The 22,623-nt window shown below is 46.0% G+C and overlaps 2 protein-coding genes across 4 annotated transcripts; one reads left to right on the top strand and one right to left on the bottom strand.

The window, feature by feature from the left end:
• The first annotated feature begins 10,956 nt into the window (after positions 1 to 10,956).
• On the top strand, positions 10,957 to 20,211 carry Sting1 (stimulator of interferon response cGAMP interactor 1). Of its 3 annotated transcripts, none has more exons than XM_047554889.1 (9): positions 10,957 to 11,138; positions 11,267 to 11,366; positions 11,607 to 11,702; positions 12,424 to 12,650; positions 12,775 to 12,958; positions 13,175 to 13,283; positions 14,773 to 15,011; positions 15,845 to 16,031; positions 16,583 to 20,211. In XM_047554889.1, exons 4-9 carry the CDS (start codon positions 12,424 to 12,426, stop codon positions 16,774 to 16,776), a joined length of 1,140 nt encoding a protein of 379 aa, XP_047410845.1. In that variant the 5' UTR covers positions 10,957 to 11,138; positions 11,267 to 11,366; positions 11,607 to 11,702; the 3' UTR covers positions 16,777 to 20,211. The 3 variants fall into 3 exon arrangements, with proteins under 3 accessions (XP_047410845.1, XP_047410846.1, XP_047410847.1); XM_047554891.1 differs by having other exon boundaries at positions 10,958 to 11,138; positions 12,589 to 12,650; XM_047554890.1 differs by lacking the exon at positions 11,267 to 11,366.
• Smim33 (small integral membrane protein 33) lies at positions 19,008 to 21,790 on the bottom strand. The gene is made up of 2 exons (XM_047554893.1): positions 21,656 to 21,790; positions 19,008 to 19,994 (listed from the first exon to the last, which is right to left on the bottom strand). The coding sequence occupies exons 1-2, from the start codon at positions 21,662 to 21,664 to the stop codon at positions 19,602 to 19,604; spliced, it is 402 nt and encodes a 133-aa protein (XP_047410849.1). The 5' UTR covers positions 21,665 to 21,790; the 3' UTR covers positions 19,008 to 19,601.
• Positions 21,791 to 22,623: the final 833 nt, after the last annotated feature.

Genomic DNA, 22,623 nt, shown 5'->3' with positions numbered 1-22,623 from the left:
GGATCAATGCTTTGGGCTCTTCCCAGAGACTGCCTTTCTAGGTTTGACTGACACTCCTCAAGGTTTGTTTTGTCACTGGGAAGGAATGTATTGGGAAAGGAGCACTGCTATCAATGTATGGCTTTCTTTTTCACTCCCTTCTTTTCATTCCCAGGCTTCACTATTTTGGGTTTGTCATTTTCCATATCCAACAGAGTGCGAAGTGTCTCCTTTTGTGTGGCAGGAAGGAAGGTAGGGGGAAGGACAGCCTGAGAATTCAGCCATGACCTCACGTGCCATGGCTGGGGGCTTTCCTGACCTTAGAGAATCATAGGAGTACTGGACAATCAACTGTCACTTCCCAGGTCTCATCTGCAGCTTAACATGACTTTTGGGCAAAAAGGCAAAGTGGAGGAGGTTCATTGGAATAGGGAGGGATAAAAAGAACCCCAAAGGCTCCTGTTCCTGAGTTTCAGTACCAAAATGAAAGCAAAAATAACAACTGGGGACAGATCTGGATGGATCAGTAATTTTTCTTTTTTCAGTGACGCTTTTTATTAAGCAATGGAGGGGCACTTTTTAGGACATAAAATGTCGGTGGGCTAAAACAAGGGTCTGAGTTTTATTGGGTTTAGCAGAGACAGGTCATGGAATGAGTTGGTCACCTACTTTTGGTGGGCTTATTTAGGGTGGGAGGAGGGCAGGTAGGGAGGTTTCCTGGGGCCTGTTGTACTGGGGTCAGTCAGGTGGGGTCAGGTGTGAGTTTCTTTTGTGTTCTCCCCATATTCCCTTCCTGCCTCCCCTCATGCTGAGTCCTGAGCTTCTGAATGACAAGAGCTTCAATTTACCACAGACATTTCCCTTCACTCACATGGCAGGAAGGAGGGTAGGGGAAAAGCTGCAGATAGGGCAAGTGCACTGGGGTTTATTCTCCATGTCCTTCATGTTTATTCTCCATGTCACTTCTTCACAAGGCAGCTCATGTTATTAGAAGGTTCTTCCTGATTTCAAATCAAAATTGGACACTCATTTTGACTTGTCCTATTTTGGCTAAGCTTTATTTCCATTTTTCTCTTATTCTTTTGCTTTTATCTCAGACTTTTTTGTTTGTTGGTTTGGTTGGTTTTTGCAGTGCTGGGAATCAAATCCAGGACCTTACTCCTGTTAGGCATGTACTCTACCACTAAATAACACCCTAGTCCTTTTTATTTTTATTTTGAGACAGGGGCTCACTAAGTTGCCCAGACTGACCTCAAATATACAGTTCTCCTGCCTCAGCCTCCCAAGTAGCTGGGATTAAAGGCATGTGCCACTGCTCCCATTTCCATACGTATTCATTTTAATTAAACGTTTAAAATACAATAAACAAAACTAAAATCTCTAATTACTGTGTACAATTTTATTTATTGCTGTGTAACAAATTATCCCCAAACTTAGCATCTTCAAACAAAAAGTACTTATTACCTCACAGCTTCTCAGATTCAACAATTTTACTTATTTACTTACTTATTTATTTATGGTGCCAGGGATTGAACCCGGGGTGCTTAACCACTGAGCCACAGCCACAGCACTCCCCACTCTTTTATTCTGAGACAGGATCTTGCTAAATTGCTTCGAACCTCACTAACTTGCAGAGGCTGGCCTCAAACTTGCAGTGGTCCTCTCTGGTTGCTGTGATTACAGAAGGAGACAACCACACCCAGCTCAGATTCAAAATTTGAGAGAGGTTTAAATTGTTCTGGCTCAGGGTTTGTCACAAGATTGCAACCAGGATGTCAGCCAGGGCTGTGAACCGAAAGTCTAACTGAGGTTGGGGTTTTCCTGCCAAAGTGACTGATTCATACACCTGGCAAGATATTACTGATTGCTGGTAGGGACCTCTTCATATGGTTTCTTGAGTGGCCTCATGACATAGTAACTGACTGTCCCCAGAGCAGATAATCCAAGAGAGAACGAAGATGAAACTACAATGCCTTTTATGACCTATTTCCATCTGGGAGTGGAATTAGGCTCCACCTTTTGAAGGGAGGAGTATCAAAGACACTATGGAATCACTTTTTCTTTTTCTTTTTCCTTTCCTTTCCTTTCCTTTTCTTTTTCTTTTTCTTTTTCTTTTCTTTTTTTTTTTTTTTTTTTTTTTTTTTTTTTTTTTTTTGAGATGGAATCTCACTAAATTGTCCAGGCTGGCCTCAAACTCCAGATTCTTCTGTCTCAGCCTCCCAAGTAACTTGGATTATAGATGTGCACCACTCTGCCCAGCATTAAACTATCTTTTTAATCATAATTCTAGAGTATAATCCTACTTACTAAAAAAATTACCATAAAACAGTGTGCCAAGTTACAACAAGATCAGCCTCATACATCTCATTTATGGCTTCTCTTGCTTGTATTCTTTTTTTTTTTTTTTTTTTTTTTTTGGTACCAGGAATTGAACCCAGGGGTGCTTAACCACAGAACCATATCCTCAGCCTTTTTTTATATTTGATTTTGAGACAGGGTCTCACTAAGGCTAGCTTTGAACTCATGATCTTCCTGCCTCAGCTTCCCGAGCTGCTGGGATTACAGGCATGCAACCTTGAACCAGGCTTTTCTCCCATCTTTGATTTAATCTCATGTTTTGTTCATCATGGCTTCAATGTGTACAAAATTCATTACTGTCAGTCAAAGACCATTTTAAGTGATTGACCTGGAAATGAAATTAGAAATAATTAAAGACTACAAAAGGCCAAGTGTGGTGGCACATGCCTGTAATCCCAGCAATTTGGGAGGCTGAGACAGGAGAATCCCAAGTTCAAGGTCAGCCTCAGCAATTTAATGAGGCCCTAAACAACTTAGTGAGACCCTGTCTCAAAAATAAATAAATAAATAAAAAATAAAATAAAGACTTTTGGAAAATCAGTGATGGTCATTGTTAATTAGGCATGTGTCCTTCCACATAGCTATGATCTTGAAGATAAAAACAAAAAGGTTAACCTGTTAAAGAATCTGCTTCTGAAGGTAATGAGACTAATAAAACTTTGGGAAGGGAGGTATGAAAAAATGGGTAATGTCCTGGATTGAAGACCAAACCCAGAAGTGTATATCTCTCATTAGTATGATAATCACAGCCAAAGCAAAAAAAATACTGATACTGAGGATTGAACCCAGAGCCTCACACATGTGAGGCAAGTACTCTAACTGAGCTATACCCTCAGCCCAAAGCAAAGTCCTTCTGATAGTGAAAGAAAAGGTTGGTCTTCCTCTGATATTGAATTTTCTTCTAGCTCTAGGGTTCAAATAACTCAAGAATCATTATTCATTATATAATGTGAGAGTAAGTGGTGAGTCTGCAAATGCTGATTTGAAGGCAGCTGAAGAATTTTGGGAAATTCTAGATAAGCTGATTGCAAGGAAAATTACTCTTCATATGGATGAAACCTTGCTGTACTGGATAGATGCCTGAATGGACTTTCATGCAGAAGGAGGTCAAGTCAATGTCAGGTTTCAAGGCTTTTATTTTATTTTATTTTATTTATTTATTTATTTATTTATTTATTTTTTGTGATACTGGGCATTCAGTATTCAACCCAGAGGTCCTCTACCCCTAGTCCCCTTTTTTCTTTCTTCCTTCCTTTCTTTCCTTTCTCTTTCTTTCTTTCTTTCTTTCTTTCTTTCTTTCTTTCTCACCTCCTTTCTTTTCTTTCCTTTTTCCTTTCTCTCTTTCTTCCTTTTTAAAAATATTTTGTACAGGGGATTGAACCCAGGATTGATTAGCCACTGAGTCACATCTTCAGACCTTTAAGTTTTATTTTGAGACAGGGCCTCACTAAGTTTGAACTTGCGATACTTCTGCCTCAGCCTTCTGAATACTTGGGACTACAGACATGAGACACCATTCCCAGCTGCTTTCAAAACTTTTAGGGACAGGATAATAGTCTTGCCCGGAAGCAATGTTACAGGTTACAAATTGAAACCTTTCAAGATCTGGCATGGTAAGACTCTCAAGGCCTTCAGGTACATCAATAAAGCACAATGCTGGTCTACTACAGGAACAATAAGAAGTCTCACATGACCCAGCTCCTCTTCCAAGATACCCTCCTTAACTGCTGTGCCAGTGAAATGGAGAGGTACTGTTTGGAGAATAAGAAACTTTCAAGAGTTTGCTTAATGTTGACAATGTTCTTGCACATCCTTCCTTTACTGGTGATCTTCATCTTAATAGTGAAGTGCTCTTTCTCCCTCCAAACACCAACTCTTCGATCTAACCAATCAATCAAAGACTCAGAGTAGCTTCTAAAGCCTACTACCTGAAAATAGCCTTTCCTAGGGTATTGCTACAACAGAGGAACACACTGATGCAATGCTGAGAAAATTGTAATGTCTATGACTGCACCAAGAACTTTGCTCTGGGGCTGAGGTAATAGCTCAGTGGAAAAGCACGTGTTTAGTATATGCTGTTATGGGGCACAACTTAAGAACAGACCAATCACCACTGAGAAGTCCAGATTTGAGAGTCTTTATTAAGCCGGTCAGCTGACTTTCTCACACAATGCCCCAAAAAATGGTTAGTGGGAGAACAGCCCCGACCATAGTGTTGTAGGGGTTCTTATACCAAAAATCACATCAGTCATAAGTGTCTGTTGCTACAATTCAAAATTACAAACTAACATCATGAGATCATCAACAGAAGGGGAAGTGGGTCAAAATGAACCTTACTAGGTACAAACTAGAGAATTGTTACTAACATCCACACAATCACTGTTCACGTTCACATGGTACATTGCTTAGGAGCAATAGGATTCAAAAGAGAGCAATTTTTCATTACATAAGAATTGTCATTTTGTATTGCTAAATATGTCATGCTAAGTAACTGATGATGGGTACAGAGGCGGGGTGTTCCCATGGGAGAAGCTTATTTTCTACATAACATGGAGTCTCAGAGCAAAATGGAGTCTGTTTAGTCATTTCCCCCATAGTCTGGCCTATAACATTCTCATGGAGCCAGATCTGTCAGCCCATCACTATGCAAGACCCTGAGTTCAATCCTCAGCACTTGGGGGCAGGGAAAAAAGGTTTGTTTGTTTGTTTGTTTGTTTTTGCTTGGGCTTGGTGTTCATATATCACCAAAGAATATATGAATGGTATCTGGGAGAAGACATTCAAGAGGTTCATCCATGACTTCAAAGGATTTGCCAAGGATGAGGAAGTTGCAAAAATCAAATTGTAAACAATTTTAACCTGTGGATGAGGATGACATTGAGGACCTCCTAGGAGTAGTTCTGAGGAACAGACTAATAGGAGTTGGAACTTGTACAGAAATGCATAGCTAAATAAAAGGAAAGAGAAAGGGAAATTGCAGGAGATGAAAAAGAACTATGGGAAAGTTTACAGAGAAAGGTTCAGCAGAAGCTTTCACAGACTTTAACAAGCTCCTTAAAAAGTTTGAACATTGAGCATGGTGGTGCATGCTTGTAATCCCAGCAACCCGTGAGGCTGAGGCAGGAGAATTCCAAGTTTGAGATCAGCCTTAGCAACTTAGTGAGGCCCTAAGCAATTTAGTGAAACCCTGTCTCAAACAACAACAACAACAAAAACTGAGATGTGACTCAGTGGTTAAGTGCCCCTGGGTTCAATCCCCAGTATCAAAATAAAAGTAAAATAAAAAAGGGCTCAGAGGGGGGAGGGGGAAGGAAAGCTAATGGAATGAGACAAACATCAATACCCTATGTACATGTATGATTACACAAAGGGTGTGACTCTACTTCATGTGCAACCAGAGAAATGAAAAGTTGTACCCCACTTGTGTACAATGAATCAAAAAATAAAAATAAAAATAAGTAAATAAAAAAGGACTTGGCATGTAGCTTAGTGGTAAAATTCCCTAGGGTTCAATCCCCAATACTGTCAAAAAAAAAGTATTACTATCTCCATTTAGGTGTGAAAAACTGAGATTCAAAGAGGTTAAATAACCAGGCCAAGGTCACATAGCTAGGAGATGCAGAAGCCAGAATGGATCACAGGTCTACTGTAGTCAACTGATATTAAAATCCCCCCAATGTCCCTGATCTAGCAGAATTAAGGGGTGTTAGGTGCTGTGGGCAAAAAAAGTGCCTCTGAGAGCCCAAAGGCCTCCCAGTATTCACACCCTGTCCAGGGCCCAGTTCCCCTAAATGAGTGTGTGGGAGCTTATTCATTTTCTAGGAACACTGATGACGTATCAGGGAAGACTGGCAGCTGTGACTAGGCTGGAAATAGAAACAAGAGACTGCCCAGACCAGCACTTTGGGGTGTCTGGAGGGAAGAAGTAACTACTAGGACATTGACTTGAAAGTAGTAGTCTGGAAGCCAGATAGTCTGCAGCTTGAACCTGACTTCCCTCCATAGCCCTCAGCTTCCTTCTGGATAACCAGATGGTCAATCTGAAAGAGCTGCAAGCAACCTGCCTGTCACAGAGCTGGTCTGAGTGTTGAGGACAATTCCATGCAAGCAGCTGTCATGAGGCTTCCCAGGCTCTGAGGCCCTGGCCACAGTGGAAAAGGGTTCTACTCACTCTTTGGTCCTCTCTTTACATCACTGATCCTGTTAGGAATTGAATTGTGTCCCCAAAGAAATATGCCAAATATGTCAAAGTCCTAACCTCCAGTACCTATGTCTTAGTTTGTTTCTGTTACAAATAATGCAATACCATAAGCTGAGTAAGTTATAAAGGAAAGAGGTTTATTTTGCTCATGATTGTGGCTCAAGTTTGATTCTGCCTCATATGTTGATGACTTTCTTGCTTGCAGAATCCCAAGGTGGCACAGGACATCACGTGGCAAGAATTAGGGAGCCTGTGTGTATCTCCACCAGTTTTTCTCCTTATGAAGTCACCAGGATTCAATCATGGGAATTCCACCCTGACGACTTTATCTATTCTAATTACTTCCTAGAGGCTCCATTTCTCGACACTACAGTTGGATTAAATTACCAACCTCTTATTACCACACAGTGGGGATTAAACTCCAACATGAGTTTCAGAGGGAATAAACCATATTCAAATCATAGCAACCTAATCCCAGCTATTTGGGAGAATGAGGCAGGAGTATTACAAGTTTGGGGCCAGCCTGGGCAACTTAGCAAGACCTCATCTCAAAATTTTAAAAAATTTTATAAGGGTTTGGGGTGAACTGGGCACAGTGGTCCACACCTATAATCCTAGTGGCTTGGGAAGCTGAGGCAGGAGGATTTCAAGTTCAAAACCAACCTCAGCAAAAGCAAGGCTCTAAGCAACTCAGTGAGAACCTGTCTCTAAATAAAATACAAAATAGGGCTGGGGATGAGGTTCAGTGGTCAAGTGCCCCTGAGTTCAATCCCCCGTACCCCCAAATCTCCAACGAAACAAAAAAAGGACTTGGAGTGTAGCTAAGTGATAGAGTATCTCTGGGCTCATTCTCCAATGCCACACTCCCCTCCCCACAAAAGTCCAATACCCCCCAAAGTGCATCCCATTCTTGAGTGCCTACATTTTCCCCTTTCTTTGAATGCATATCCTGCTCCTTTGTTTTCTTTCCTAAATAAATCTCTTGGGTCTCTTGACACATCCTGAAATTCCTTTCTGTGGCACAAGAACCTGCTAGAAGCTGGGTGCAGTGGCACATGCTTGTAATCCTAGGGATTCAGGAAGCTGAGGCAGGAGGATCACAAGTTCAAGACCAACCTTGGCAACTTAATGAGACCCTGTCTCAAAATAAAAATAAAGAGTTGGGGATATAGTTCAGTGGTAGAGCACCCCTGAGCTCAATTCCCAGGAGCCCTATCTAGTGACCAGCTTAAATGGGCACACTTTCAAGGAAATCTGGACTTGGATATTCCAACTTCCTCTTAGAATAACAAGTTCAATGTATCCTTCATAGCCCTCACCCCATCTACATTTATTACTTATTTGGATACTAATGTTGTATCCATTTCCCTACTGAAAGCCCCATGATTACAAGAGCCCATCTGTGATACAGTCACCAGTAATCCTATCACATGCCTAGCACCGTCCCTGATACAAAGCCAAAAGACAGGACGTGTGCATGGCATGCATCAATAAAAGCTATGCAGAAGAAACTCCCTACCTCACATTTAAAGACCCAGAGAGTGGGGCTTCTGCCTCCTCAGAGATCTCTCTCTTGTCCTCTCCTTAGGATTTTTTCTCCAGTCAGGCCAGGTAAACTCATGGACTGGCCCGACCCACAGGCTCTGGCTGGCCTCCCTGATTACTCAGCCTCCATCATCCCTATTTCTGACATCCAGGCTACATCTTACTTTTCCTAAGGGACCTGGCCCCAGGACCTTCTGTGTCTTTAAGGCCTCCATTAGACAAAGATCAAATGCAGGGAAAGGATCCAGAGCAGCAGGAGACAGGAGCAGAGGGGAGAGAGGACAGAGAGAGAGGAAGGCATTCCCAAGATAGACACAAAGTTGAGATTTTCTTTTTACTGCACATTTTAAACATTAAACAATATATGTTCAATGTAATGAGCAAAAGGGGAAAATAGAATAAAAATCACCCAAATTCTTACTGCATAGAGTAATCATTTAGTCACCTATCCTTCCAGACTTTTATGTGAGCCACTTATACACAGAAAGCATAGGGAATTCCCTACATTCTTATGAAATAATTTTCAGAAACCAGAGAGTTTCCAGGAAGTCAAGTTGCTCCTGGGAAACCAGAAGTGTGATGGTGTTGATGGTGTGACTCTTCCTGTGCCGCTGCCTCCTCCTCCTCCTTCTTCTTCTTCTTCTTTTTCTACCCCCCCCCCCCGCTCCTCCTCCTCCTTCTTCTTCTTTGTTATCTGTATTTTTTTTTGTTAAAATCTTTTTTATTTTTACAGACTGCATTTTGATTCATTGTATACAAATGGGGTACAAGTTTTCATTTCTATGGTTATACACAAAGTAGATTCACACCATTCATGTAATCAATACATATACATAGGTAATAAATACTGTTTCATTCTACTATCTTTCCATCCCCCACTCCCTCCCACCCTATTTTCCTCTACACCATCCAAAGTTCCTTCATTCTTCTCTTCTCCCCGTCACACCCCCCATTATATATTGTCATGCACTTATCAGAGAAAACATTCAGCCTTTTGTTTTTTTGGGCTTGGCCTATTTCACTTAGCATGATATTTTCCAACTTCATCCATTTGCCAGCAAGTGCCATTATTTTATTTCTTTATGGCTCAGTAATATTCCATTGTGTATATATACCAAAGTTTCTTTATCCATTCATCAACTGAAGGGCATCTAGGTTGGTTCCACAATCTAGCTATTGTGAATTGAGCAGCTATGAACATTGATGTGACTGCATCACTGCAGTATGCTGATTTTAAGTCCTTTGGGTATAAAACGAGGAGTGGGATAGTTAGGTCAAATGGTGGGTCCATTCCAAGTTTTCTGAGGAATCTCCATACTGCTTTCCAGAGTGGTTGCACCAATTTGCAACTCCACCAGCAATGTATGAGTGTGCCTCTTTCCCTACATCCACGCCAACACTTATTATTGCTTGTGATCTTGATAATAGCCTTTCTAATTGGAGTTAGATGAAATTTTAGGGTGGTTTTAGTTTGCATTTCTCTAATTACTAGAGATAATGAGCACTTTTTCATATGTTTGTTAATCACCTGTATATCTTCTTCTGTGAAGTATCTGCCCAGTTCCTTAGCCCATTTATTGATTGGGTTCTTTGTATTTTAGGTGTAAAGTTTTTTAAGTTCCTTATAAACTTTGAAGATGAGTGCTCTGTCTGAAGTGTGTGTGGAAAAGATTTTCTCCCACTCTGTAGGCTCTCTTTTCACATTATTGATTGTTTCCTGTGCTGAGAAAAAATTTTTAGTTTGAATCTATCCCATTTATTGATTCTTGCTTTTTATTTCTTGTGCTGTGGGGGTCTTGTTAAGGAAGTCTGGTCCTAAGTCAACATGATGGCCTACTTTTTCTTCTATTTGGTGAAGGGTCTCGGGCCTAATTCCTAAGTCCTTGATCCATTTTGAGATGAGTTTTGTACAGGGTGAGAGATAGGGGTTTAATTTCATTTTATTGCATATAGATTTCCTATTTTGCCAGCACTGGCAGAGTTATGACAGTGTGACTCTTCCTGTGCCTGCTTCTTTTTTTTTTTTTTTTTTGGTACAAGGGATTGAACCCAGCTGGGAGGGGTGGGGTTCAACTACCGAGTCACATCCCCAGCCCTTTTAAAATATTTTATTTATTTATTGGTGCTGGGGATTGAACCCAGGGCCTTGTGCATGCAAGGCAAGCACTCTACCAACGAACCACATCCCTGGCCCTTATATTTTATTTAGAGACAGGGTCTTGCTAAGTTGCTGAAGCTGACTTTGAACTTGCGATCCTCCTCAGCCTCCAAAGCCACTGGGATTACAGGTGTGCGCCACCAAGCGCTGCCTGTGTCTGCTTCTGATGCGGGGAAGTCCCAGGCAAGGACCCTCTGACCTGGACAGGAATGACTGTTGCTACTCTGTGAGTGCTACCCTAACACAACACCCCAGGCCTGTCCAGTCCTTAAATCTAGCAGCTTGCCAGGCAGCAGCCGGAGTGGCTCCCTAGGCCAAGGGAAGCACACATGAAACTTGGTTCCACCCACACTCGCCTCCTGCCCTTGAAATCAAGGCACAGAGCAAGCTGGGCTTTGGAGCAACCCACCAGGCTCAAGTCCTTGCTTCCTCTCTCAGGTAAGTTATTTCACCACCCATCAGGGACCCAGAGATAGAATATAGGTACCTGACAGGGTGTCTGGCAGGACTAAGCAGAATGATATATGTAGCACTTGGCTGCAACAAGGCAAACGCTTTAGTATCATCACCATCCACGTTGCTTTTCTGAGCACTCTCTGTGAAGTCCCAGGCGTGGCCACTTGTGTGCAGAGCCAAAACATCACTTTTTTCTGCCTGCAGGCCTCTCCCACCAAGCCCTTTGCTAAGAAGGAAGTAACTGCTTATTTCCCCGCCCACTCCTGGCATCCCAGTCTTCAGAAGAAAAGGATCTACAACTGGAAATTCAGTTAACCTGCAATGTCTCCTGGGTGGCTTGTGTTGCCTTTGGCCCTTGTGTGGAGCCCTGCTGGGTGTTGGTAGAGTGTCTTGGATCCTGGGGACGTGAGAGGAACCTGATGTACAGGGTTGTGACTGCAGGTATGTGTCTCTCTCTCTCTCTTTCTTTCTTTCTTTCTTTCTTTCTATACTGGGAATTGAAATCAAGGGCACTTTACCAATGAGCTATACTCCCAGTTTTATTATTATTTTTTTTTATTTTGACACAGGGTCTTGCTAAGTTGCTGAGGCTAGCCTCAAACTTGTGATCCTCCTTCCTCAGCCTTCCAAGTTGCTGGTTTCATACCTGTGTGCTACTGAACCTCACGAGTGAGTGATTTTTCTGAACCCACTCAGTTTTGGGGTAGTAGGCAAAGGGGTTTTCTCAAGCCTTACCCCCACCCCAAGACTCAGACCTGGCTCATCAGAGCTTTGGGCACAGGGTTCTTCCTCCCTACTGGAGGGCAGGAAATACCCTTCTCCCCAGCGCCTACAACTGAGGTCTGGCAAGGTGCCAGACTTGGAGCATTGCTGAGAAAGCTTCAGTTGTTCTGAATGTTTTATTTTTAGGCTGTACCCAGAGTCTACCAGGCTGCTGGTAGCCATTGCGCCTGCCCTTCAACGCCTGTCATCTATCAGAAAGAACCTGTGTGTGGGAGGCAGAAGGTAAGGGTCAGGAGCAGCCCAGCCAGAGCCCCAAGGCTAGGATCCTGGGTCCCAGATGTGAGACCCAAAGGCCACCCCCACTCCCTGAGCTCCGATGTTCCACTTTGCTGACTAAAGTCCTCCCTGGTATATGTTCTGGGGACAGGAAAGCCCAAGTCTCCAAAGGTCCCCCAGTGGGTTGGGTACACAGGACACTTTTGGGTCTGGATCTTGGGATAGTCACTGTCTGCTTCGTTTCTTTTCTTTTTTCATTCCTTTTTTTTTTTAATTGTACCGGGGATTGAATCCAGGGGTGCTTTATCACTGAGATCCATCTCCCAACCCTTTTCATTTTTTTACTTTGAGACAGGGCTTCGCTAAGTTGCTAAAGCTGGCCTCAAACTTGCAATCCTTGTGTCTCAGCCTCCTGAATCTCTGGGATTACAGGTGTGCACCACGGCACCTGGCTTCTGCCTGCTTTCTTTACCACACCTGTGGTCTCACTGGGGCTGGGTGGAGTGCTTGTGTGCAGACCCTGCTCTGTTTGCAACAAATCTCTCCTAGACAGGGGCTGTGGGATGCTGTGTGCCTGAGCCATCCCCTGGAGAGGTCTTCAAGAGCAACCTGTGGGAATGACTGGGCTCCAGGAGAGGGGAAACTGGAGGAGGTGCCAGTCAGGGCCTGAGTCCCAGAAAGGCAGGAGAGTGACAGAGTATGGTCATGAATTTCTTGGTGCCCACAGATGCCATGCTCCAGAATGCATCCATCCATCCCACATCCCAGGGGTCACCGGGCCCAGCATATGGCCTTGGCCCTGCTGGGGATCTGCCTGGTGACACTTTGGGGCCTCAGAGAGCCACCAGAATACACTCTTCAATACCTAGTATTCCACCTGGCCTCTCTGCAGCTGGGACTGCTGTTAAAAGGGATCTGCTGTCTGGCCGAAGAGCTGTGCCACATCCATTCCAGGTGACTTCTTACAATCCTTGTGGCAATTGGGTACCCAACTGGTGTTACTCCCTGGACTTCTAGTCCCTCCCTGAACCTCTCTGGCTGAACTGGGCTGGGGTCTGGGGCTGGGCTGTCCTTGCAGGTACCAGGGTAGCTACTGGAAGGCTGTGAGGGCTTGCGTGGATTGTCCCATCCGCCGTGGGGCCGTGCTGCTGCTGTCCTGTTATTTCTACTGCTTCCTCCCAAATACTCCTGGCCAGCCCCTCAGTTGGATGCTTGCCCTCCTGGGCCTCTCACAGGCCCTGAACATCCTCTTGGGTCTCCAGGTATGGTGCAGAGGGAGATAGAAGGTCTGGTCGAGTAGGGGCACGGTCTTGTGTGATCTGCCTGATTAGTGCTGAGAAACTAGTTCAAAGGGTGGGGCTGGGAGTGGAGCCTGTGATGTCCTGGGATGGTGGGTTCAGCAATGGCAGAGAAGTGAGCAGCAGGTTGAGAAAGCTTCTCGGAAGAGGAGAGCTCTGGCCCCATCTTGCTGTCTACAGGGCCTGGCCCCAGCTGAAGTCTCTGCGGTCTGTGAAAAGAGGAACTTCAACGTGGCCCAGGGGCTGGCATGGTCATATTACATCGGGTATCTGCGACTGATCCTGCCAGGTGGGCAGCCCTCTCTCCACTCGTTTCTAGACACCATAAGACACATAGCCTCTTGTGTTTCTAGAACTCACTATATTTTTCAAAGCATTTTTGTGTCTACCAAATCATTGGATTCTCAGAGAATCTGAAGAATGTTGTTGTTATGCCTGTTTGGCAATGAGGAATATGCGGCTGTAAGTCATTCAGTGACTTCCCCAAGGTCATCTGTGAATGTTTTTGATAAATATTTACCCCATGCCATGTCTTTTTCTTTTTTAACTCATATGCTATGAGGAAGAGATAGTCATCATCCCTATTTTTTTTTTTTTGGTACTGGGGATTGAACCCAGGTATACTTAATCACCAAACCATATTCCCAGCCCTTTATATTTTTTGTTTTGAGACAGTGTCTTGCTAAGTTGCTTAGGGTCTTGCTAAGTTGCTGAGACTGGCCTCTAACTTGTGATCCTCCTGCCTCAGCCTCCCAAGTAACTGGGCTTAGAGGTGTCAGCCACCAAACCTGGCTCATCCCTATTTTAGAGATAAGAAAAGTGTGATTCTGGGAGATTAGTGATTTGTCCATTGTTATATGCTTGGTGAGTGGAGGAGACAGGACTTTACCCCAGCTCTGTCCAGATCTGAACCCTTGACCCCTCCACTGTAGAGCCATGTGTCTCATTCCTGTGACTTACAGGCCAAGGCCGCATCTCATCCACATCTCATGACTGCCTGCCTTTGGCCCCAGGGTTTCTGCTAGGAGATGATTCTGGAGTTAGAGGCCTGGCTGTCTGCCAAAAAATGTTAGCAATGTCACCTCCTGGAGCTCTGGCCAACTCTGGGAGCTCTGAAATTTGTGATGGGAAGGGGTGGGGTTGGCACTGAAGTCTGTAAAAAGGAGAAGGGGAAACAGGGTGATGGGAGTAGGAAGAAGACCCCTAAGTACTCTTCCCCACCCCTCACTGGCCTCCTGTACAATGAGATTGAACTTGAACTGGACACAGTGGTGTGCCTATAATTCCAGTAACTCAGGAGGCTGAGATAGGAGGATTTCAAGTTCAAAGCCAGTCTCAGCAATTTAGTGAGACCCTAAGCAACTCAGTGAGACCCTGTCTCTAAATAAAATACAAAAGAGGGTTGGGGATATGGCCAAGTGGTTAAATGTCCCTGAGTTCAATCCCCATTACCTAAAAACAAAACAAAACCAAACAAGGGACTGGGGATGTCATACAGTGGTAAAGAGCCTTGGGACTGGAGTTGTAGCATGCCTAAGGTACTGGGTTTAACCCTCAGCACCACATAAAAATAAGTAAAGTAAAAGCATTGTGTCCATATACAACTAAAAAAAAATGCCTCTAGATTCAACCTCCAGTCCCCAAACAAACAAATAATAAGAGTGGACTAGACCCTCAAATCTCTTATACCCACAGACTAAGGTTGCCAATGACCATTTGTCCTGAATTTCATGGGATACAGGGTTTATAGAGATGATTTCTTGGACTTTCCTACCCAGGACTCCGGGCTCGGATCCAAACTTATAACCAGTTCCACAACAACATGCTACGGGGCACAGGGAGCCAACGGCTATATATCCTCTTCCCACTGGAGAGTGGAGTGCCTGATGACCTGAGTGTAGCTGACCCCAACATTCGCTTCCTGAATGTGCTGCCCCAGCACAGTGCTGACCGTGCTGGCATCAAGGGTCGGGTTTACTCCAACAGCGTCTATGAGCTTCTGGAGAATGGGCAGCCGGTAAGTGCACGAGGAGGTAGGGGGGTCCCTGGGAAGACCCCTAATACTCTGGCCCCTGACCAAGACCTGATAAAAATTCAAGGTGCTTCTCCAAGCCTCAGTTGGTCCCAGGGCTAGGCAAGATTCAGTTCTGAATGATAATAGTAAGCAGCATTTCTTAAGCATTTATTGCATGCCAGATGCCATTCTGAGTGGATCATATTACCACCCATTGACTCTCACTACGACTCTGGGGGTAGGGACTGTTATGATCCCTACCTTACAAATGAGGAAACAGGCTCAGAGACACAGTGAAAAAGTGGATGATTTCAGCTTCAGTATACTGGGCTTTTTTGTGTGTGTGTGTGATGGTGGTGGTGCTGGGGATTGAACCCAGGATCTTGTGCATGTGAGGCAAGCACTCTACCAACTGAGCTATATCCCCAGCCTCTCTTCTGGGCTTTTGATCACCAAGCTTCCCTAAATGCAGGCTGTGAGATCATCTGAAGAGTTTCCTGTAGGTGTGGGGAAACCCAGACCAGAGTCGGACCCCAGCGTCCAGCACCCAGACTCAACTTCCAACTGGAGCAATTGACAACCTAGTGCTGTAGGTCTTGCCCTGGGATCATAAGAGAAGGATCTGTGAAGGAAAATTTACCCCACCTCGTCCTCCTTTCAGGAGGGAGGTGTCAGGTGAAGGCAGATCAGAACAGCACAGACACTGTCAAGGTGGCTACCTCCCGGAACTTTGTCTCTGCAGACTGCGGGAAGGGGGCCTCAACCCAAACCACTGCAGTTCAGAGTCTGTCTGCCTAGAGTGAAACTCAATCTGTTCTTCCTTTCACCTTCTCCAGGCAGGTGCCTGTGTCCTGGAGTATGCCACCCCCTTGCAGACCTTGTTCGCCATGTCACAGGATGCCAGAGCTGGCTTTAGTCGGGAGGATCGACTTGAACAGGCCAAACTCTTCTGTCAAACCCTTGAGGACATCCTGGCAGAAGTCCCTGAGTGTCAGAACAACTGTCGCCTCATTGTCTACCAGGGTGAGGGGTTTATAGACTGGATGGCAGGAGGAGTCAGGGTCCTGGGGTCCCCAGAGAGTCAGAAGGACATATGGCAGCTCCATTTCCTGAGCCATCCCAAGTGGTCAGGGAGGTCAAATCCTGCCCCTTCCTTCCTGGGAAAAGTTCCCCCACCAACCTGAGATACTAGATTGCTTCTGAGGTTCTTGGCTGTTGACCCTAGGTGGAGCCTGAAGAGGTGGGATCTAGGAGTCCCTCATTTTATCTAGGGATGCCACGGGAAGCAGAAGACTCCCTGGCTAGAGAATAGGGAGCACAAGAGACCAGGGCTGCAGCCTCAGCTCTACCTTGACTATGTGACCTTTTTTAGCATCATCTCTAAGAGGAAGAGAATGGAATTCCACAACCTCTAAAACCACTTCTAATTAGGATTCCATTGAGCCTCTAGCCCCAGTGGTTCTGGGAGGGTAGGAAGAGTGGGTAGGGAGGATTGGAGGATCTTCTCAGCAGTTCCTCTGGGGATGTTCCAGTGGGTTTAAGGTCCTAACTCCTGCCCCATGTCCCCATTCCAGAACCTGCAGAGGGGAGCAGCTTCTCACTGTCGCAGGAAGTTCTCCGGCACATGCGGCAGGAGGAAAAAGAGGAGGTTACTATGAGCAACTTAGGGACCTCAGTGATGCCCAGTCCCTCCACACTGTCCCAGGAGCCCAGGCTCCTCATCAGTGATATGGAACAGCCTCTCCCGCTCCGCACTGATGTCTTCTGAGGCCCAGGGTCACCTTGCCTGAGCCTTCAAAAAAGAGGATTGAAGCTTTCTTCAGCTGCTGGATGTCTAGCAGAGCCATTCCTCCCAGAGAGGATTTCCAGAGAAGGTCTCTGGACTTGGCATCTCCAGATGAGTCCTATATCCCTGGACAAACCATTTTACCTCTCTGAGCCATAGTCTTCTCATCTATGAAATGGGATTATAATTGTTCCCCTACATCACAGGGTTATTGTGAGGACTGTTCATGTGTAGAAGTTTTGTCTAAACTCTAAATGCCAGGCAAACTTAAGGGATATGCCAGTTATCTTCCATTGGATCCTCCAGTGCCCTGGGACAGACCTGTCTGGTTGGCACCAACAGACTCCCTTGTCTTAGGACTTCTGGTCACGTTTGGTCAATGGGGAGCTTCAGCGGAAACATGAAAGGAGGAAGAGGATGAAGTTGGGTTGTTTATCCCAGCTCTGTCCTGGCAGTTCAAAAGTCACTGTAGGCCCTCTTGACAGGTGACCCTCCCAGCAAACTTGTCCATCTCCGGGTTTTTGGAACTGCCTCCTCCCGTACCCCTGGCAGTGGTGTTGGCTCTCGGTGGAGGCCTCACTCTTGTGGTTTCCTTCCGTCCTGCCCTTTCTCAATAGTCCTTTCTATATTCTTTTTAAAAGAGCTCCTCAGATTACCCACTTGGAGTATATTGTCATTTTACTATTAGGCTCTGACAGATACAAGAAATTGGGGTTTATCTGCTCTGATGTTCTGATCTGCAGTACAAGCATGCTTCCCTGCACCTCTCCTCATCCTACACAGGGCACTTGGGGGATGGGTGCCATTTCAGTCTGGACAGAGCCTTCCAGTTGGTGGAGGGGATAGGTTGGGCAGTAACTCCCCACCCGCCCTGCCCTTTCAGTGCCCTTTCAGTATCTCCCATGACTGGCGTGGGGAGCAGGGGCCGGGGCTTGGCTGAACCAGCACACAGATGCCATGAGTAGCATCCTGGGCAAAGAAGCAGGGTCCACTGAAGAAACGTCCCCAGATGAGAGAGCCTGCAAAAGGATCAGGGAGGAAGAATTTGTGTGAGGAGATGGGACATCCCCTGAGAGTCTTGAACAACACAGCTGGTCACCATGCCATATATTATCCCATCATCATCAGAACAGAGCCACTGTGGTGGGATCCTCCTGCCTTAGCTTTCTGAGCTGCTGGGATTATAGGCAGGTGCCACCACACCCAGCTCTACCTTTTTTGTTTTTAAGCTGTAGATGGACACAATACCTTTATTTTATCTATTTATTTTTATGTGGTGCTGAGAATGGAACCCAGTACCTCACACATGCTAGGCAAGTGCTCTACCACTGAGCCACAACTATGGCCCCTCCACTCTTATTTTTTATCACAAATGCTCAGTAGGCATTTCTGAGTGCAGTATCACTTTGGAGAAATGTTCCACACAGAGGAAACCAGCTGTCCCTATGGACAATAGAGCCAAATGAGTCAAGGGGGAAACTATCCCCTCTCCAGTTGTCCCAGTCACCTTGCCTCCAAGACCTGAGAGTCTTCATCATGTCAGTTACTCTTACACCAGAAACCAGCCCAGAATCAAGGGCCTCCCCAACTTGACCTTGTTCTACTCACTCCCAGCATGGTGACCAATTTGTAGAGCTTAATGGCCCCAAGTTCAAATCCTGACTCCAGGTCTGGGATGTGGCTCAGTGGTATAGTGCTTGCCTAGCATGTGTGAGGCCCTAGGTTCCATCCCTGCCCAGCTCTATAAAATAGAGAGATAGATATAAGGTCCCAACTCTACCACTTAGTACCTGTATCTGAGTGTTTTTTGTTTGTTTGTTTTGTTTTGTTTTAATACTGGGGATTGAACCCAGGATGCTGTACTACTGAGCTACATTCCTAGCTCTTTTCTTTTCTTTGTTTACAAGGCAAGCACTCTACTGACTGAGCTATCTCCCCAGCCCCCCTTTTCATTTTTTATTTTGAGGCTGGGTCTCTCTAAATTTTTCTGGCTGATATCTATTTTGCAATCTCCCTGCTTCAGTTTCCCAAGTAGCTAGGGTTACAGGCATGTGCTACTGTGCCTGGGGTTGGAAATGTTTTGTGGTAAATTCTAGGCTTATTTTAACAGGTTCATGTGCACAGAAAATGGGAGGTGATGAGAATCCCCAAATTACCCCATCACACCTTGGAAAGGCAAGACAGAGTCAGTGGAGGCCATTCAAAGGCGATCTTTGAACTATAAATGGTGCTTGGGATTTCCAAAGGCTTTAGACATTGTCAACAAGACCTAGGCCCTGAACTAAAGATTTGCCCCGCCCCCCCATGGGTGAATCCCTGAATTCTCAGAGTCTCAGAAAAGGCAGACCATGGGTTCTTTGCTGTAGCTCTCCCTAACTGGACTTTCATGGGATCCAGGGAATCCATGGAGTGTCTCACATTCCTGCTTGGGATTGGGATGAGTGGTGGAATCTTTCACAGTTTCCCTCCCTTTTCAACAAAAGGGAGGGAGATTAAGGGTGCAAGAAGGGAGCAGGGACTCAGGTTAGGGTCAGGAGGTCCGTGTGGGAGGCATGTCTTTGTAAGTAAGGGCAGCCTTAGACCCCGGGAACGCCTGCAGCAGCATGTCTCTGTGCAAGGCCCTGCCCTCAAGCTTCTTTCATTTTTCCTGTCCGTGAAGAGCTCTTTTCAGAATCATATGGGGAAGGCAGCTCTGGCTGAGCCCAGTGTGCCCATCCACAGCTCTGACACTCAGACTCCAGTTTGCTTTTGCTCTAATTCTCTGTTCAGTTTCTTGTGTTGAGCCAGATCAGATTAACTTCTCCCTCCTACAGATATGTGACTTCATCAATGCTGGGCCTGGGCCCTTCTGGAGTAGGATAGGTTTCAGGGATAGGAGGTCCCTGCTGGTCTTCTTTGTGACTGTCCTGGGGGCCCAGCAGCCTCCAGTGGATGAGGTAGATGCCATATTCTGGCTTTGGGGCTGGTGGCTCTGTGGGGAGAGTAGCGTGGCCTTGGTGTAGCCTTGGCCCAAAGTGGACTGCCACCACAATACAGACTGCCAGCAGGACAAAGGCGGCAACGATGATGGTGAGCGGAGGCAGCCCATCTCCATGAAGTGGTTCCCAGGCTCCACCCAACACCTCCGGAAGCTGCCTCTGGGGCTCCTGCCCCAAGGACCCATTCACGGCTGGAGAACGCAACAGCACACCGTTATCGGCCTGGGAGGGGAAGAGAGCAGAGAGAGAGGTTGGAGTGGGCATACACACAGAAAAAGGCCAAAATAGAGTTGGGAGTGGTGGCGCTTGCCTGTAACCCTGCAACTCAGGAGACTGAGACAGGAGGATTACAAATTCAAGGCCAGCCTCAGCAATTTAGTGGGACCCTGTATCAAAATAAAAAACAAAAAGGGCTGGGGATATAGCTCAGAAGCAAAGCGCCCTGGGTTCAATTCTTAGTGACCCCCTCCAAAGAAAAAGACCAAAATAGAAGAGATGAACACCCAAAGGAAACAGAGAGACAAAGAGCCCCAGAGAGGAACCAGGAGACAGAGAAAAGAGACAGAGACACACAGAGGTAACACACACATAAAAAGAGAAAATAAAAGACAAAGACAGTAGACAGAGGGGGATACAGAGGGAAGGATACAAAAAGGAAAAGGGAAAGAAAAAGAGATAAAGACAGAGATTGAAATAAAGATGGAGACAGAGACAAAGAAACAGAAAGGGAGCAAGTTAAAGTCACTCAGGACTGAAGAGAAGGGCATCATGATAGTCTGGCCAATAGTTTGATTCAAAGTCCCCTCCCACTGCCTGCCTGCTCTTCCCAGGTCTTCAGAAAGATTCCTAAATAGGTCCTGTGTCCTGGGTCAAGAATGGGAGCATGCTATGGAAGCGACTTCCCTGGTCACCAAGGCAGTGCATGCATGTTGGGGTTACCTTCACCTTTTCTACAAATTGTACCAAAACATCCACTTACGTTCTTTTATTTGTACCATTCCTTCAAATAAAGAAATTTGGTACAAAAAAAAAAGAATGGGCGCATGCTATGGGCTGCTGTTCCACGACCTAGGCGGTGGGCAGTGAGCAGCTGCTTCTTCCCTGGAGAAAGGGAGTCATTGTCCAGCCTCTTAGGCTTCCCTACTCCCCACTCACTGGAAGGCAGAAAGGTGCTGCTCTGGGGGGAGAAAACAGAGCACAAGAGCCCCAGAAGCTTGCAGTCGGTGCCTCATCCCATACTACGCCCCCACCCCTTGCTTCTAGGACTTAGGGTCAAGTTCTGGAGGATTGAGGGGGCAGTATCCAGGGTGGATTCCTGGCTCTGCCCAGGACGAACTGAGGAGATCCAGTGCTAGTCTACCCGTCAGGCTCTCTGGTTTCTACCAAAAGCATGGGAACATAATCCCCACCTGTCTATCTCTACCCTGCTGGATGATAGTGAAGGAAGCAAAGTTCAAAACTGTAACCCCCAGAGTGAGGTCATCACAAGCCTGAGAAACCTTTCCTCCCCAGCCTCCCCCTCCTCTGCAGGACCATCCTGCCGCAGGCCCTAGTGGGAGGGGCATCCTTCTCACCCTCCGTCCTCAACCTGGCCCTCCTCACCCGCAGGCAATTGAGGCTCAGGAACGATTTGCCCCAGTAGTCCCTCAGTCACACTGTCCTTTCAATCCCATCTCCCACATGTGTCCCTCTGCATAAAGTGGAAAGCCCAATGCTCACCGCCCCTCCTTGAATTTTCAGGGACCAACCATAGGGCTTCCAGGGCAGAGGGCAGGAAAGCAGCACCGGATGTGTGTGGGGGAGGAAGCCCAGGACCGGGAAAGGCTTGGGGCCCCTGCAGGGAGTCAGGCCAGCCTGGCAGGAAGGGATGAGCAAGAGTCTACCTTTTGCATTGTCCGGGACTGGTGCAGGGCTCCCTTGGGACTGGAGGCCAGCTGGGCAAAGGAGAGCTGGCTGCCCCCGCTCAGCCCCTACCCGGAGCTGCCACGTCTGCAGGGCTCATGGGGCACACACCCTCTGCACACAACTTTACCACTCTTTCCCGCGCTTGCGCTTCCGGGAACATTTGGGCTACCCGGGGCCAGCCGTTAACTCTGATAGTACGTTGATCTTCCTTCTTGGCACCTCCTTAAAGGCTGCCTGCCAACGTCAGCCCGCCTACCCCTCCTCCATCAGATCCCAGCCCCTGGCCAGCTCCCCCGCCCCCACATCAGGACATGCATTCCCCACCCCCACCTACTTCCTGAAGTTACTGTCCTTTGATCTTCTCTTTATATATTATACCTCAAACGCAAAGGAAAATGTAGAGTACCACACACTCCTTATATAATGTGTTGTATATATAACAAATCTCTAAATATCTATGGACCAACTCCTATCTCTGTCCCTCTCTTAGTCGTTTTCTTACATTTCTTTCTAAAATGTTAAGAATTAAAATTTATTTTAAAAATCTTTTTTACTTCACGTCTGTAATCCCAGCACTTGGGGAACCTGAGTCAGGAGGATTGCAAATTCAAGGCCAGCCTCAGCAATTTAGCAATACCCTAAGCAATTTAGTGAGACCTCCTCTCAAAATATAAAATAAAGAAAAGGACTGGGGATGTGACTCAGTGGTTAAGTACCCCTGGGTTCAATTCCCAGTAGAAAAAAAATTTTTCTTTTTACTTTTAGTTAATTGGGCATGCGGTGTGCATGCCTGTAATCCCAACTACTTGGGAAGCTGAGGCAGAAGGATCACAAATTCAAAGTCAGCCTCAGCAATTTAGGTAGACCCTGTCTCAAAATAAAAAGTGAAAAGTAAAGGGGTTGGGGTTATGGCTCAGTGTTAGAGCACCCCTGTGTTCAATTCCCA

The sequence above is a fragment of the Sciurus carolinensis genome, chromosome 6 (genome assembly GCF_902686445.1).
Source record: "Sciurus carolinensis chromosome 6, mSciCar1.2, whole genome shotgun sequence".
Classification (NCBI taxonomy): domain Eukaryota; kingdom Metazoa; phylum Chordata; class Mammalia; order Rodentia; family Sciuridae; genus Sciurus; species Sciurus carolinensis.
The sequence above is the reverse complement of the archived record's forward strand: the minus strand, read 5'-3'. Positions and strand labels throughout refer to the sequence as shown.

Bases quoted from the DNA above. Each gene is read 5' to 3' on its own strand.
- Sting1 (XM_047554890.1), top strand. From the start codon at position 12,424: ATGCCATGCTCCAGAATGCATCCATCCATCCCACATCCCAGGGGTCAC. The intron at 13,284-14,772 runs GTGGGCAGCCCT...TTTCCTACCCAG, and splicing joins TCTGCGACTGATCCTGCCAG to GACTCCGGGCTCGGATCCAA. The intron at 16,032-16,582 runs GTGAGGGGTTTA...TCCCCATTCCAG, and splicing joins TCGCCTCATTGTCTACCAGG to AACCTGCAGAGGGGAGCAGC.